This window comes from Amblyomma americanum, chromosome 5 (assembly GCF_052857255.1).
Source record: "Amblyomma americanum isolate KBUSLIRL-KWMA chromosome 5, ASM5285725v1, whole genome shotgun sequence".
NCBI classification, from domain to species: domain Eukaryota; kingdom Metazoa; phylum Arthropoda; class Arachnida; order Ixodida; family Ixodidae; genus Amblyomma; species Amblyomma americanum.
In genome coordinates this window covers 16,629,581-16,647,308 of record NC_135501.1, presented here as the reverse complement: position 1 = coordinate 16,647,308, position 17,728 = coordinate 16,629,581, and the positions used below count along the sequence as shown (strand labels likewise).

Below are 17,728 nucleotides of genomic sequence, written 5' to 3'. Positions count from 1 at the left end.
GGATTAATTTTTAATAAGGCATTAATTACTCAATGACATCCACACGAGTGCAGCCATACGGCTACAGAGGCAATCTAAACAGCTTCCGCAGAAATATCGTAGTTAAGGAAAAATTCTTCCTGGTCCGGAGTTGTAACCAGAGTCCACCGGTTCAGGGGAGCAGTCACTCTACCAACTGAGCTTACGGCGACGGCTAACGTATGATAGGGCTAGAGCGAATTGATCAATAACTCGAAGAGGGAACACTGTTGGTCAAAGGCTTATGGGAATGCCCCGAAGATTAGTAGATTTTTAATAAGGCATTAATTACTCAATGACATCCACACGAGTGCAGCCATACGTCTGGAGACGCAATCTAAACAGCTTCCGCAGAAACCTCGTAGTTATAAACAATTCTTCCTGGTCCCGGTTTGTAACCCGAGTCCACTGGTTCAAGGGAGCAGTCGCTGAAGCAACTGAGCTTACGGTGACGGCTAGCGTATGATAGGGTGAGAGCGAATTGATCAATAACATGGAGGAAACACTGTAGGTCAAAAGTTTATGGGAATGCCCCGAAATGGAGCAGATTTCTAATAAGGCATTAATTACTCAATGGCATCCACACGAGTGCAGCCATACGGCTACAGAGGCAATCAACACAGCTTCCGCAGAAACCTCGCAGTTAAAAAACAATTCTTCCTGGTCCCGGGTTGTAACCCGAATCCACCGGTTCAGGAGAGCAATCGCTCTACCAACTGAGCTTACCGCGACGGCTAGCGTATGATAGGGTGAGAGCGAATTGATCAATAACTCGGAAAGGCAACACTGTCGGCCAAAGGTTTATGGGAAAGCCCCGAAAAGGAGTAGATTTTTAATAAGGCATTAATTACTCAATGGCATCCACACGAGTGCAGCCATACGGCTACAGAGGCAATCAACACAGCTTCCGCAGAAACCTCGCATTTAAAAAACAATTCTTCCTGGTCCCGGGTTGTAACCCGAATCCACCGGTTCAGGAGAGCAATCGCTCTACCAACTGAGCTTACCGCGACGGCTAGCGTATGATAGGGTGAGAGCGAATTGATCAATAACTCGGAAAGGCAACACTGTCGGCCAAAGGTTTATGGGAAAGCCCCGAAAAGGAGTAGATTTTTAATAAGGCATTAATTACTAATTGGCATCCACACGAGTGCAGCCATACGGCTACAGAGGCAATCTAAACAGTTTCCGCAGAAATCTCGCAGTTAAAAACAATTCGTCTTGGTCCTGGGTTTTAACCCGAGTCCACCGGTTCAGTGGAGAAGTAGCTCTACCAACTGAGCTTACGGCGGCGGCTAGCGTATGAGAGGGTGAGAGCGAATTGATGAAGAACTCGAAGAGGGTACACTGTTGGACAAAAGTTTATGGGAATTCCCTGAAATGGAGTAGATTTTTAATAAGGCCTTAATTACTCAATGGTATCCACACAAGTGCAGCCATACGGCTACAGAGGCAATCTAAACAGCTTCCGCAGAAACCTCGCAGCTAAAAAACAATTCTTCCTGGTTCCGGGTTGTAACCCGAGTCCACCGGTTCAGGGGAGCAGTCGCTCTACCAACTGTGCTTACGGTGACAGCTAGCGTATGAGAGGGCGAGAGGGAATTGATCAATAACTCTAAGAGGGAACACTGTTGGTCAAAAGTTTATGGGAATGCCCCGAAATGGAGTAGATTATTAATAAGGCATTAATTACTCAATGGCATCCACACGCGTGCAGCCATAAGGATACAGAGGCAATCTAAACAGCTTCTGCATAAACCTCGCAGTCAAAAACACTTCTTCCTGGTCCCGGGTTGTAACCCGAGTCCACCGGTTCAGGGGAGCAGTCGCTCTATTAACTGAGCTTACGGCGGCTCCTAGCGTATGAAAGGTTGAGAGCGAATTGGTCAATAACTCGAAGAGGGAGCACTCTTGGTCAAAAGTTTATAAGAATGCACCGAAATGGAGTAGATTTTTAATAAGGCATTAATTACTCACTGGCATCCACAGGGGAGCAGCCATACGGCTACAAAAGCCAGCTAAACAGCTTGCGCAGAAATCTCGCAGTTAAAAACAATTCTCCCTGGTCCCGGGTTGTAACCCGAGTCCACCGGTTAAGGAGAGCAGTCGCTCTACCAACTGAGCTTAAGGCGACGGCTAGCGTACCATAGTGTGAGAGCGAATTGATCAATAACTCGAAGAGGGAACACTGTTGGTCAAAAGTTTATTGGAATGCCGTGAAATGGAGTAGATTTTTAACAAGGCATTAATTACTCAATGGCATCCACACGAGTGCAGCCATACGGCTACAGAGGCAATCAACACAGCTTCCGCAGAAACCTCGCAGTTAAAAAACAATTCTTCCTGGTCCCGGGTTGTAACCCGAGTCCACCGGTTAAGGAGAGCAGTCGCTCTACCAACTGAGCTTAAGGCGACGGCTAGCGTACCATAGTGTGAGAGCGAATTGATCAATAACTCGAAGAGGGAACACTGTTGGTCAAAAGTTTATTGGAATGCCGTGAAATGGAGTAGATTTTTAACAAGGCATTAATTACTCAATGGCATCCACACGAGTGCAGCCATACGGCTACTGAGGCAATCTAAACAGTTTCCGCAGAAACTTCGTAGTTAAAGAAAAATTCGTCCTGGTCCTGGGTTGTAACCCGAGTCCACCGGTTCAGTGGAGAAGTAGCTCTACCAACTGAGCTTACAGCGGCGGCTAGCGTATGAGAGGGTGAGAGCGAATTGATCAATAACTCGAAGAGGGTACAGTGTTGGACAAAAGTTTATGGGAATTCCCCGAAATGGAGTAGATTTTTAATAAGGCATTAATTACTCAATGGCATCCACACGAGTGCAGCCATACGACTACAGAGGCAATCTAAACAGCTTCCGCAGAGACCTCGTAGTTAATAAACATTCTTCCTGGTCCCGGGTTGTAACCCGAGTCCACCGGTTCAGGGGAGCAGTCGCTCTACCATTTGAGCTTACTGCGACGGCTAGCGTATGAGAGGGCAAGATCGAATTGATCAATAACTCGAAGAGGGAACACTGTTGGTCAAAAGTTTATGGGAATGCCCTGAAATGTAGATTTTTAATAAGGCATTAATTACCCAATGGCATCCACACGGGTGCAGCCATACGGCTACAGAGGCAATCTAAACAGCTTCCCCACAAACTTCGCAGTTAAAAAACAATTCTTCCTTATCACGGGTTGTAACCCGAGTCCACCGTTTCAAGGGAGCAGACGCTCTACCAACTGAGCTTACGGTGACTGCTAGCATATTATAGGGCGAGAGCGAATTGATTAATATCTCGAAGAGGTAACAGTGTTGGTCAAAAGTTTTTGGGAATGCCACGAGGTGTAGATATATAATAAGGCATTAATTACTCAATGGAATCCACTCGAGTGCAGCCATATGGCTACATAGGCAACCTAAACAGCTTCCGCAGAAACCTCGCAGTTAAAAAACAATTCTTCCTGGTCCCGGGTAGTAACCCGTGCCCACCTGTTCAGTCGAGCAGTCGCTCTATCAACTGAGCTTACGGTGACGGCTAACGTATGATAGGGCGAGAGCGGATTGATCAATAACTCGAGGAGGGAACTCTGTTGGTCAAACGTTTATGGGAATGCCCCGAAATGGAGTATTTTTTTTAACAAGGCATTAATTACTAGCATCCACACGGGAGTAGCCATACGGCTACAAAAGCCAGCTAAACAGCTTCCTCAGAAACTTCTAGTTAAAGAAAAATTCGTCCTGGTCCTGGCCATATAAGTACAGGCGAAATTTGGTCCCTGCCCACACAACGGCCAGGCATTCTTTTTCGATGGTGCAATAGTTTGCCTCAGATCGTGACAAGGTGAGGCTTGCGTATGCGATTACGCGTTCGAGACCATCCTGCCACTGCACAAGGACCACACCGAGGCCGATGTTGCTGGCGTCTGTGTGCAGTTCAGTGGCGGCGGACTCGTCGAAGTGTCCTAGGATGGGCGTACTTTGGAGACGAGTTCGGAGGTCTTCAAAAGCCTTCTGTTGTTCCAGGCCCCAGAAGAACCCACCCGACGACCCCACCCGACGATTCGCGGCAAAGGCGGCGTCCCTTCCCCCGCGGGACGCCGTCTTCAGTTTTCCCGATGTGGGGACGCGCCTCTGAACTGGCTAGAAAAAGACGGGCGGCTTGGCGAAGAAAACCGCCTTGGGGATGGCGAACGGGACTGGCGTCGCCGCGAGGTCGTTGGCTGCACGTTATCGGACAGATACTGCTCGCTGTCCCGCGGCCGTTCTCCGTAGCGTGGTGGAGGTGCGTCAGGTGAAAAACCCCTTAAGCCCATTCTGCGGTAGGGGCAGTGTCGGAGGATGTGGCCGGGCTCCCCACAGTGGTAGCATGGCGGCCTATTGTTTGGCGTACGCAAAACGCGCGCTTTGTTCATGGTGGACAGGGGCTCCTGCGGTACGACGGGTACAGCTGCAATTGGGTACCGCGGTGAAGGCACAGCAGTGACGGGAGAAAATGCTTGACTCACTGGCCCAGGACGACTTAGCAGTGCTTGACTGTATGTCATCACATAGGGCGCTGGCTGCGGAGCTGGTGGCGACTGAACAGCTCACCGGACTACATCTCGGACCGCGTCCAGTATGGCAGCGACGCTGGCCTGTGGAGCTTCGAAGCGAAGTTTCTCGAGTTCTTCGGGCGCCAGTCTCCTCACAAGCTCTCGAAGCTCCTCAGTGGGTAACGACGTGGGCGTGCAGTGGTGAGCGGCTGCTACACTAGCCTGACGGCCGTAGTGCGCGCCCCGTTCTTGCAGAGAACGCTCCATGCTTGTTGCCTCCTTAACAAAAATGGCCGCCGTTCTTGGCGGGTCACGTACCAGTCCGGCAAACAATTGCTCTTTGACGCCGTGCATTAGGTGGCGTACCTTCTTGTCCTCGGGCATCGCAGGGTCGGCGCGATTGAAGAGTTGCGTCATGTCCTCGATGAACATGGCGACGCTCTCGTTCAGCTGCTGCGACCTCGATTGCAAGGCGATTTCAGCCTTCTCCTTTCGTTCGCTGGTGTTGAACGTGGCTAAGAGCTCTCGGCGAAAGATCTCCCAGTTAGTGAAGGAAGCTTCGTGGTTCTCATACCACGTCTTGGCCGAGTCCTGTAGTGCGAAGTACACGTTCTGCAATTTGCGCTCGCCGTCCCACTCGTTGAAGCCCGCCACACGGTCAAAGCTGGCCAGCTAGTCTGCGACGTCCTCAAACCTCTCACCGCGGAATGATGGGGGCGACCGAGGCGTGTGAAGGACGAATGGCGGGACATTCCCGGAATGCTGACTTGTCTGGCTAGCCGTAGCGGACGTCATGGCCCTTGCTGGTCTTGCGAGTTGGCCGAACTCTGGTTGTAGGCCTCGCAGGCGGCGGCTCGCTTTGTGGACTGGTGTTGTAGCCACGCGTTGAGAACTGACGTCAAGAGTGTCCTCGAGGTCAGCGTACGTGGATCGTCACCCCGCACCTCCACCAAATGTCACCGATAAACGGTCGAAGCACTCAAAACCAGGTTTAATTAGGCGTGCTAGGCGTCCAGGACAGCAGGGAGCTCGAGCGAGGAAGAAGACGAAAACCTCTAGTCCCTCGAGAGCGCAAGGCATGGAAGTCCCATCTAAACCAGTTCGGTCGCGGTATGGCGCCACTGGATTGATTGGGACTGTGGCAATATGAACAAAATTAAACTAGTTCAGGTCAGGCTAAAGCATAGAAAGTCCGGGTAAACCATGAAAAACCAGATATGATGATGCCAGCGCCCGATAATTCCTGGTTAACCGCTGGCTAAAGTGCCCGTAATTTTTTTTTGCTTGCACGTCTACGCATTACCCAAACGCTGAGTGTCAATTCCCTGCTATGCATGCAAGAAATACGGTTCATAAAATCAGGAGCGTGATTACGTGGTCACACGCCTCACCAGGGATAGAAATAAACCAAGAGAAGTTCCAGTTATTTGGAATGCAGTACAACTTCTTTCTTTTTTAGCATATCATACAATGCAAGGCCAAGCGAGCGATGATTGAGACCAAGGTTGGTTAGCTACTGCTTTATTTCCATGGTAAAACTATAGTGGTTTTCGTTGCCCACCACACTGCGGCACCACTTTCCTATACCGCAATTCCAGCGAAAATAGAAAGATATGAGTGTACTGAACTACTCGCATTGTGAATGAAAAACTTCCACACGAACGCCGCCAACTGGCTTTGATTTGACAGTGGAATTTCGAAGCAGCCTTTTTTTTTCGCTGCAGCCAATTCCTTAAAACCTCACTGAGCTGAAATTGGACATCTTTCCGGTAAACAAGGCTTAGAGTTTGGGTGTTCAACAGCCTTACTAGGTATACTTTTTACTTGTTTTACTCTACACTCTGATAATCTGACAGACTCGAGGCAGATAATGAAGGAGGGGGAGGAGAATAAGGAGGAGGAAAGGCAGGGAGGTTAACCAGACGAATCGCCGGTTTGCTGCACTGTATAGGGGGAAAGGGGTGAGGGGAGAAAGAGATGAAGGAGAAAAGACAGTTGCAGGAAATTAGTCACTATGTAAAGTCACAGCGCTCAGTACAGTCACAGCCTATTGTGCAGGCCACAAATCCTCAAAAAGCGGAGCAGTGCCTTGGAGGCCTTCACCGCCAACGACTGCCGCGGCCAGTGGCGGAGAATTTTCGTTTCCTTGAGTGGGCGCAGGTCGAGATGCTTCAGTGCACGGCATAGAGACTGTCTTTCGGCGCTGTAGGCAGGGCATTCACAAAGAATGTGGACTATAATCTCATCACACCCGCAGATGGCACATGTAGGGCTGTCAGCCATACCTATTAAGAAGGAGTAGTGCTTAGCGAAATCTACACCAAGCCACAGGCGACACAACAAAGTTGCTTCACGTCGTGGTAGGCCGGATGGAAGCCGAAGCTTCAAATATGGATCTAAGGTTTTTAAACGCGTATGCGAGAATTGGCCTGAATTCCACGCGGCGAGCGTAATGTCCCGCTACAGTGGTCTAAGCCAACCCGCAGCGTCGGCTCTCGAAATGGGGATGGACACACAATCACCCAACCAATCACCCAATCACAATCACCCAGATAATGAAAATGGTAATTGCAGTACCGCGGCTCCCGTTGTACCGGCGGCCACCTGCAAGGCCTGGGCCATGCCTCCTTGTTAGCGTATTACACAGGGTGTTTCACCTAAAACTTTGTACATTTTTTAAATAGGCTTCCTGAGTTAGAAGACCTCTTCTTTCGCCATAGCACTGTCAGCAGTGTAGCACATCGCGGCGACAGAGGTGTACGGTTTCCCATCTTTCGTGTTCGCCTCGTGTACCTCCAGACTGCAAAAGCTACGTCTTCCCTAAGAAAATTTACCCTAAGAAATAGCATTTTAAAACGGGCATTCATAGCGGGATGCACAGAAAAAAATTTAGCTTGGAGTACGGTGCGTGCACCACCCTCGCAATCAGACAATGTATCTTGCCCTCCCTCACCCTCACCTCATCATACATTTCCTCCCTCGCCCTCATCTTACCATGTCTTTCCTCCCTCACCCTCGTCCCAACGTATTTTAAACCGCCCATCTTCCCTCATCCTCACCTCACCGAGTGAAATCCTCATAAGGTGAGGGTGAGGACGCCCTCATGAGGGTTCGCCCTCGTGAGGATGCCCATCTCTGATTTCGCATATCTTGGGCGAGGAAAGTTTTCAGGTACCTGTACACACTAAACAAATTCTCACCCTTAAGGGTGCAAATCAGCTGTCCCCAGACGAACACCCTTTTGGGTGCTAAAAAGGGTGCAGAGATCAGCACCCTTCAGGAAGGGTGCACAGCATGAAAGTTCAGAGGGCGCGCATCAGTCCAAGGGTTTTGCTTCATGGGTGTATCAACGTGGAGCACCCTTCCAACATGCATTCGTAGAGGTGTTATGGAAAAATACTACACTTTAATGAGGGCGCAACCATCACATCCTCTAAAGTATCATTAAGTGCATCCTTCCTTAAGGGTGCTGATCTCAGCACCATTTTTTAGCACTGAACAATTGGAAAAGGGTGTTCGTCTGGGGACAGGTGATTTACAATCTAAAGGGTGATAAATTGTTTAGTGTGTACATGAGAAATATGGACACAAAATAGAGAAGCGAACTAGAAAATTGACAAGCAAATATCTGGGCAGAAGTAGAGGGCAAATCAGCAATTATCGGTTAAGAAAAAGGTTAAAGAAACAGAGAGCGCTGTGTGGAAAAAAGGGATGCTGACGAAATCGGCACTGAGAACGTACATAATCTTTATGCAGGAAATTGCCAAAGAAAATATCTATGATAATTGTAGGGACTAAGACATATTGAGTCAGGTACCACGAGATAGACACGTTGTGCGTTGCGTGCGGAGAGGAGGAGGAAACGGCTGAACACTTGATACTTTTCTGCAGAGGGCTTCACCCTACAGTGGAAAGCAGCGAGGCTGATTTATCCAAGGCATCGGGGTTTAGGGACGGTGAGGGGAAAGTAGATTTTAAGCGGGTAGAAGTAACCAAGCGAAGGTTATCTGATTGGTGGCTAAAACCAAGACAAGAGAAAAATTTTACGAGTCGTGGCTTGGTGGCTTGAGCCACCACGCGATTTAAAGGGTTCCGCCTTATCCATCTATCGTATATTGCACTCTCGCCCTTGCACCGGGCTAGTGCCCTGTGTGGAGGCTGTCTTCCAGAGAATTCAATTCTCTTCTCAGCGATCCCCGCCGCCGGCGGACGAACGAAGTGGAGAGGTTACGCGCTCCCTATCCGCAAGGACTGGAATGTTCTTCCTCGTCCTTATTGTGTCGTCTTTGTGTGCGCAAAGTAATTCTGAGGGCATCAGCACACACAAGGTTACGCGCTTTCAGGAGTTCGTTACTTAAATTTTCGAGAGTGGTCTACGGAGCGCACGAGATTCTTTCCGAGCCACGCTGAATTTCCGAATGTGCACCTAATTTTGTGGGTGACATAGCAGTGTATCTGGCGCTCCGTCTTACCAGAATGTAGAGTTACAGGCGACGGTTTTCAATTTTTGTCCTTGGCCACATGCGAAGTCTGGAGCAGCACCCTGCTTTATCACCTACTGAAGAAGCAATCGCTTAAAGAACGCTCGCGTCGGTTTCGCTGGTCAAGAACGAAAAGTTGTCACCCTCGCCTGCAACTCCATATTCTTGTCTGGCATAGATCCCTTCGCAGCCGCTGCGTCACACCAGGGAGGAGCCTCATGCTATGTGTAGCGGCCTCGCTTGCGTAATTGCATAGTTTGGGCTGAAATTTTGGAGTTGCATATCTCAGGACACGGACGCTTTACTAAATTCGTGCAAAATAAAATAATCCTTGTGTGCAAGCGCCTCTAAATGTTCATTGTAAATAAGCACATAAACTGCAGTAAAGAAAACCTTAATTAGTTTACAATGACAATTTTAAGGCGAAAACCTTTTTAGGCTCATGAATCGCCAGCGGGGATGTTCGCAGGAAAGTGTCACACTATAGCTATCAATAAAACGTTGTTGAGGTGGCCACCGAGATTTCGATATCTGAGAACTACTGCGTCCTTTCCTCAAAAACTATTCATTTCCTCAAAACACTTGCTTTCGCTTTCCTCCACGTAAGGAGACAAGCGTCATCACAGTTAATAGTAATTAATGATATTGATTAGTAATTATTTATTTATTGATTAGTTAGTATATACATCATATTTAGTATTTAGTCAATTGGTAATTGGTGATTGGCTATTCAGCAAACTTAGTAATTAGTTAATTGTCAATACTAGTGGTTGGTGTAGTATGTCGTAACTGAGAACTCAGTATATGATAATGCAGTGTGCATGCGCAAGGCGCCAGCAGACAACGCACCTGCGCTTCTTCCTACTAGGCAAGCGTGTGACGTCATTGATTGGCGCCACTATCGTCCGAGAGGAGCGCGACCCAGGCAGTCTTGCCAGACGCCTCTTGAACGCCGATTTGGAGGATGCCGCCTGAACTCTCTCCTTTGTCTCCAGCAACCAAGTATGCGCGTGCTAATGAGCGTCAGCGAAAGTGTCGTGAAGCGAACAATTGTGCAGTCTTTAATCAAAGTTTTCACCGCATATCATCCTTTGGGTTTAAAATGAACCACCACATATCAGGATTCCAAACAGCTACACCGCGCTAAAGGCTTTCGCCTCATCGCACTTTAAGATCAACAAAGTGCCCCCTGAATTTTTTTTTCGCACTCTTTTCGTCCGCCTAGCCGCATAACCCATTAAGGTAATGACTTGTGTAGTGATTTTGTATGAAAAAAAAAGTTCATTGTTTATTTTGAACACAATGTAGAGAACATCTCGACGACAGAGATGCGGTTCTACCTCACGCTCGAGCTTGAGATGGAACCACCTTTTTGACGTTCTGTCAGCGTTGGGCTGACAAGTTGAACGTCAAAGCGTCATCGATAGCGTTAATTAAGGGAAATAATTTAATTCCTGCTTTTATTCAAGCCATTTTGTTCTCTTCTTTCTCTACCAATTATTAAAGGAGCCTAATGAAACAGGCGATTCAATTCCTTCTTTTATTAAAGCCATTTTATTCCTCGTTTCACCACCAATTAATAAAGGCGAGTAAAAATTCTCTGGATAATTGGCAATACCACGAGGGCAGAATAACGCGTGTATCATCTCAAACTGCGACAGAAAAACTGCTTCTTTCTAAACGATATATAGAGACTAAGACAACCCGTTTATAGTTGTGTTTATCGTAAAGAACGAAAATATAAAAAGAAGCATGAACTGGCACTATCATTTTGGAGAGACTCGTTTAGCAGCTAATACACACATTCCGCATGCCACTTGGGTCGCGGGTGAGCGTAAAAGAAGAATCAAATATCTCGCGTGCTACCAGCTGGGCTTTTCCCGCATGCGCAATTGAGCTCCCCAGTCACCCGCTGGTTGTAACAGCCACTCACTCACTGTCTGCAAGCTCTGTATTACACTTCTCTATTTCTGACCGTGCCTGTGTGGTGTGTGTCGCAGTGGGTCACATGGTGGGCAACATCTGCGACCTCCTGGTGGCGGGGACTGTGACCACCGTGGTGACGCTGCACTGGCACCTACTCCAGTTGGCTTCCGATCCCGACGGCCTGCAGGCGCGGCTTCAGTGTGAGATTGACGCAGCGGTAGGCCGAGAGCGGCCGCCTTCCTGGGAGGACCGCACCCGGTTGCCCCTCACCATGGCCACCATGTGGGAGATGTACCGGTGGAGGCTGGCCACGCCCCTCGGGCTTCCTAGACAGTGCGTATGCGGGCATTCTTCATTCAAGTATGCATGTATTCCACCTCATTGCCAGTGGGATGCATGCGGCTACGGCGAATTCGTACCACTAAACATTATGAGGATCCACAGCGCACAAAATTCAAGAGACACAACACGGGCGCTCGTGCTGTGTCTCTTAAATTTTGTGCGCTATAGATCCTCATGTTTACTACCCACTAGCTGGAGCCATGATCTTCTAAACTAGACATCAATCTTCGTGGTACAATAAAACTTCTAAGGAGTTAAGCCTAACGGACGATTGATCTTAAGCTGCAAATATACATTAACGAGTAGAACCCAAAAACTGCGACGTCATTTTTACGCCGTGTAGTGAACTTTCCATGCGTTTCTTCCGTTTAATCCTACTATCTAGTTGAATTTTCTCCTATTTGTGTTTCTTTTAATAAGACTAACCCTAGTTTTTGACCTGTTGACGTTGATGTTTTGTTGCGTGATACACGATGAGGGAGCAGTTACTCATTACCATCCACACAAGCGCAGCCATAGTTAAATATAAATTTGTCCTGGTCCGTGATTCGTATACCCGAGACCACCGCCTGTCCGGGGCAGTCACACGTTGCTCTACAAACTGACCGAACCGGGATGGTAGCAGATCAGATGGTAGAGCAAGAACGAATTCATCAACATCTTGAAGTGAGAACGATGTTCGCTCAGCGTTTGAGGGAATCCGCTAAGGTCGAAAAGGTTTGTAATAAGGGTGCAATTGTTCATTAGCATTCACCCAAGCACAGCCGTATACGTACTTCAATAGTGCGATGCGCAGCTGTATATAGACACTCTGTACACTGCGTGAATTTTAAGTTGACGAAGCCAGACTCATGCTGGCTGACTTCGAGTCGGGTGTACATAGCGTTTGTCTTTTGTTGATTGTTTGTTATGTGCAATTTTCTGTGTCAAAGCCAGGCAATAAAGAAAAAAGTATATAGCTACAACGAAAGGCCATAGCACATTTCGCAGAAAAATCTGCACCGGGTTTTACCCTCCATTCTTTTTATTTTTTTATTTTTTTATTAACAATAGTGAAAGCCGTTTGTGGGTGTTACAGGGTGTGGAAGAAACCAGAAAATAAAGGCACCTTATGCAGAGGGAAGGCACGTGTTTGAAAAGAAATGAACATTAAGGCAAGAGGAAAAATTTGAGCTTTTTTTCTGAAAATCCTTGCCTGTCTTGGTACGGTGGAAAACGTGCTGATCCAGACTATTAAATTCAACAATTCTTTTCGGTAGGAACGAGTACTTGAAGAATTCAGTTCTTGATATGTACGGCATAATGGCGAATGGGTGGTTAGTACGAGGGCATTGTGGAGGCCGCCTAGATGGCGACCGCGGCCACATTTATTGAGGGCCGTCGGTGAGGAGATAGCTGTGGAGCGGCGGCAGCAGCTTCCGGCCCTGGCCAAGCTTGGTTGATTCGCCTCAAATGAAGATGGCACATACGCACTACGCTACAACATATCCTGCCTAGTGGTCGGATATAAAAAGTAGTGTCTAAATTAAATTTATTTTCACGCAACATGTAAAGTAACTTGAGACGGGACTGCGTATACAGCTCGTTTAGTCGAAAATGCGTCGGCGCAGTCGACACCGCGTGTTGGAAATATTCGGGAAACAATCGTATTGTGCCAAACGTTTTCCGCAGATCCTTCTCCAAGGTGTCATACGATTCAGCGTTTGGTGCTGCATAAACTTACTACTTAATTCAGAGCCTAGCTCGCGGCAGGGATTTGAACCGCTGACCTATAATCCGAGGCTACGTAAAAAAGTCGTATCATGGTAATTTGCTGTTCTACTGATTGATGATTGCCTAGTGTGTGATTGGCGATGACGAGCTAATGAAGTCATTGTAAATAATTGATTAATTCATTAATTAAAGACATGAAAAAATTTGAAACAGGGGGCTTCAAATGTGTCAAAAGGCTGAAAATGAATATTCAGTGCTTGATGTTGCTAAATAAGTAAGTTAGTGTGTATTTGATGAATTAATTGAAACAATTGAAAACAATAAGAAAAAAGACATGAAAAAATTTGAAACAGGGGGCTTCAAATGTGTCAAAAGGCTGAAAATGAATATTCAGTGCTTGATGTTGCTAAATAAGTAAGTTAGTGTGTATTTGATGAATTAATTGAAACAATTGAAAACAATAAGAAATACCTTCAAAGACGTCTTCAAACTGCTAAGAATAGAAAGCCTAACCCACTGCGCTATCTCGTCATACCCTTATGGCGGAGCTTAACTGTACTATGCTACGTTTATGAGTGGACGTGATAGCGCTCTACGCTTGGTGCGTCATTTGGCGCTGATGCGACTCTTTAGAATTGTTTTGTACTTGTGGCTAGTTCGGGAAGTTGAGCTTAGGGGCGTATAGCTGTCACTGACTGTGTTTCGCGGAAAGCAGAGAATATAAATCCTAAAGCTATCCTTTGAACTTTCTCAAGTTTATTCACTTAGTATTGACAATGAGGGTCCTAAATTATGCTTGTATACTCTAACTTTGGTATCACCGTACTCTTATATGCTTGAAGCTTTACATCAGGTGGTACATGTCTTAGCCTCCGTTCTAAAAAGCAGAGTTTTCGTTTCGCAAAACCACATATGTTATGAATGATGTTCACCCCAATGTAAACTTTCAGTAAATATTGTGCCTAAATATTTTGTTTTAGTACACTGTTGGATTGGAACGCTGTGAATGCAATGTGAGAAATCTAGCTGGAATTTTCATTAGTTAGACTCATGGCGACAGGTTTACTGGCATTATATTGCCGGTCCAATTCCATACACCAGTTACGGTTACTTTTCAAACTTATTTTCGCACTTCCAGGTAAAAGTTTAGCTCTTCTGCAACGTAACTGACGTACAGCAGAAATAATACCGGACACCTCCTGTCATGCAGGGCTCTAGGGCACGTCATACATTATAACTGCCGGAATGGTATTTCTATAAACTACCAAGCTGTGAGGTAAAAGCCTCAAGAACTTGACGAATCTGTCGGAATTAAACACCTCTTATGAGGTGTATAATTCTTGTATTACTGTTATTAACTGTGAACCATGACGGAAAGCGTTTGCTTCGAATGAAAGCACTCCCGCTGCCTTGTGCCAAGAACCGGCTGTCCCAAACAGTTTTCCTGAACGGTAAACAGTAATGAACACTGAAAAGTGTGTGCGCTCGACAGCTTTGCAGTTTCTAAGAATAGTATTCCGGCAATCACTCTTCGAAAGAAACTTATAATGTATGGCTGATTAAGGCAAAGTGTCTCCGTTTAATAATTCTATGAAAAGTGACAAGCACTTCCGTCGAGTGATCATTGCTCGCACTTCTTTGAAGCTTCTCTTGCAATTTCATAGGTGAGTGGTGGCTTGTATTTTCACTCTCAAGAAAAAAATACTGCACGCTGGACTGGACGAAATCAAAGTAGTGACGGATACAGCGCAGTCTAATTTGTACCTCTACGCCTCGTCTTCTACCCTGTCTGTCCCACCTGGATGAACCATATATACAGACGAATCATCCCATCCAGTGCCTTTCCGAGCGATTCAGTGAGGCTGGTCTTGCATTTCAGCGTTTCAGTCTCTTTAACGTGTGAGGAATTGTTGTCCTCACGCATTCTAAACTTAGAACCTCTAGGGTTGCTTCAGTGATCCGCAAACACATTGGGCAGCATATTTTTAACCAAACCTCCATGTATTCCGCATCGTGGATCAGGAGAATAGCCGAGAACAGCACAATGCAAAGGACTGCAGCTATTCTGGCAACGTTACCAGCGTACCCGAGACCAAGCTTCGATGGGCCAGGTTATCTTTACACTTTCGTCAAATAATGAATCACACTCGTAGTGCTCCAGAGACTGCCGCAGAAGCTGCGGTGATCGTCTGCATAGATCTAGGACGAAAACCTCTTACTGACCACTGGAAATGACATCTAAGATTGCGAGCAAGCGACCCTGTAAATGCTTTGCGCACATCTTGAAGAGAAATTTTTGAAAAAAATTACAGCAGAACATTATAGCGCGGCATCAACAAAATGGTCACTAGTTTTGTTTCTTGATCTGGCTTCCGGGGACAAAATGAGATGAACTTAATGTGTTGGCTGTGGAGCATGGTGTCTTCTACATCTCTCTGCTGTGAAGCCTTAATTTATTCCAAGTCTTTTTATGCAATAATTTTTGTTGACGTTAGGTGCTCTCTATGTGGGGCTTCCTTTGCGCTGTTCCTTACAGCGCTGCTAGACAAACTGGTCGAAAGCAGTTCCCTGTCGCTGCACGTTTCATCAGTCTCTGCTATTTGGGAGTAAGAGAGCACGCGTGGTTAAACGTTCTATCTCAGCCATTAGAAACGCATAGCGCATGTGGTCGGCATTCCCGCCATGCAGGGCTACGGAGGACACATACCTTGGCGACCATTTTGTTCCCAAGGGCAGCGTCATTTTGGCCAACTTTTGGGCGGCCAACATGAACGCCATGCGCTGGGAACAGCCGGAGAAATTTGACCCAACCAGGTTCTTGAAACCGGACGGACCCGCGCCAGCGACGCGACCCAGCAGCGTACACGTCTTTTCAGTCGGTGAGTCCTTTGCATATGCTGTGCTACCTTCATGCAAGGAACCTGAAGAAGGCGGCAGTATTGCGGGGAAGGCCACGTCTAAACCCCCAAAATAAGAACAAAGAAGTAGAGATCCAAACGCATACGAAACCCAGAAACAAAACTGCAATCGACGTTACTAGAAGGCTGTAATCTTCGTAATATAACCTGCAAATTACCCGCGCTATTTCAAGAACTGTTTACTTCGAATATTGCCGCAGGGGTCTGCGGCAATTGTTTTTCAAAGCTTGTTTATTTTAAGCCGCTGCTACACGGCGTTGTAAGTTTATAGTGAGTGCAATGCTGAGGTACATACATTACCCATGTTCTTAGAAAGCTTTTTATAAAGCATCGCAATTGCGAGAGATGAACTTTCAATCAGCACCCTCTCTCACTGCTCCCCTTACAATAATGCGGTTGCGGTCAGTCGTAAGCTCTAAACCATGTGCTAATAATGGAGTGCTGTGCGCCGCACCCAGATTTATTCCATCGACTGTCGGGCGCACGGGTAACAAACGCCCCACCGAGGGTCGCTGACTTAAGGGCAGCAATGGGCTCACGAACACATTGCCGCCGTGGTCTTCGCAGACTTTCCTGTTTGGTTTTCGTCACACCAATGTAACCCATAATGCAGGTGCGGAGTACCAAATTTACTCGCAAGCATACATCACCGAATTGCCGCATATTCCCAATTCTTACTCAAGGAGGTAAATCAGAGAAAGAAAGCAGTGAGCTGTGCAAGCTGGCAAATATTCGTGGTGCAGAATGGCGAGGAGGAATAGAACAGCAGACAACGGAACCAAAGACACACAAGTTGAAACTCCTAACTGCGTTTAGTTCAAAAGAACACTATAGACACGCGGATGTTTTTAGCTGCGTACACTACGCATGCTTCAGTGAGACGAAGAAAATTGACTTAATAATTTTCATTTCAAATTAATAATGACAGCAGCCGAAGGTTTCAATTTAAATATGCGATATGATTCACAGGCTTCCCTGTCATAATTTCTCGAGAAGCAGGACTGCAGTATGGTGGCATTGAAACTGCGAAATGGATGGCGTCATTTGGTTACATGTCTGAAAAGAGGTTGCATGTGTGGAAAAGGAGAGGCCAAATGCCTCCCCAGTGTCTCTCCATTTACTCCTGGCCTTTGCCAGCTGCGCCCAACGCATGACCGCGAAATTCTTAATCTCATCCACCCATATAACTTCCTTCCTGCCCCGCTACGCTTGCCTTCTCCTGGAATCCACTCCGTTTCCCTTAATGACCACCGGTTATCTTGCCTTCGCATTGCATGCCCTGCCCAAGCTCATTTCTTCCTCTTGATTTCGACTAGGATGTCCCTAACCCGCGCTCGTTGCCTCGCGCACTCTGCCAGCTCCCAGTCATTTAACGAAACACCTATCATTTTCCTTTCCATAGCTCTCTGCGATGTGCATAACTTAAGCTCAACCCTTTTCGTTCGCCTGCACTTTTCTGCCCCGTAGGTGAGTAACGGTAAGATACATTTGTTGTACACTTTTCTCTTGAGGGATATTGGTAAACTGACATTCATGAGCGGAGAGAACCTGCTATATGTGCTCCACCCAATTATTATCCTTCTAGTTAATTTCCTCTCAAGATCCGGATCAGCTGTCACTACCTGCCCCAAGTAGACGTATTCCTTTACCACTTCCAGCAACTTGCTACCAATTCTGAACTGCTGTTCCCTTGCTAGACTGTTCAACATTACTTTGGATTTTTGCACGGTAACTTTTATACCCACAGTTCAGCTCTGTCTGACTAGCTCATTGATCATGCTTTGCAGTTCATTTCCTGA

At 46.9% G+C, this 17,728-nt stretch overlaps 1 protein-coding gene across 1 annotated transcript in view; it reads left to right on the top strand.

Moving 5' to 3' along the window:
• LOC144133721 (cytochrome P450 2J4-like) overlaps positions 1–17,728 on the top strand; it is a 443,483-nt gene that overhangs the window by 301,362 nt on the left and 124,393 nt on the right. Inside the window, exons 6-7 of the mRNA XM_077666855.1 lie at positions 11,031–11,289; positions 15,700–15,890. Of these exons, the coding sequence (XP_077522981.1) occupies positions 11,031–11,289; positions 15,700–15,890 (450 nt within the window). The remainder of the gene's footprint in view (positions 1–11,030; positions 11,290–15,699; positions 15,891–17,728) is intronic.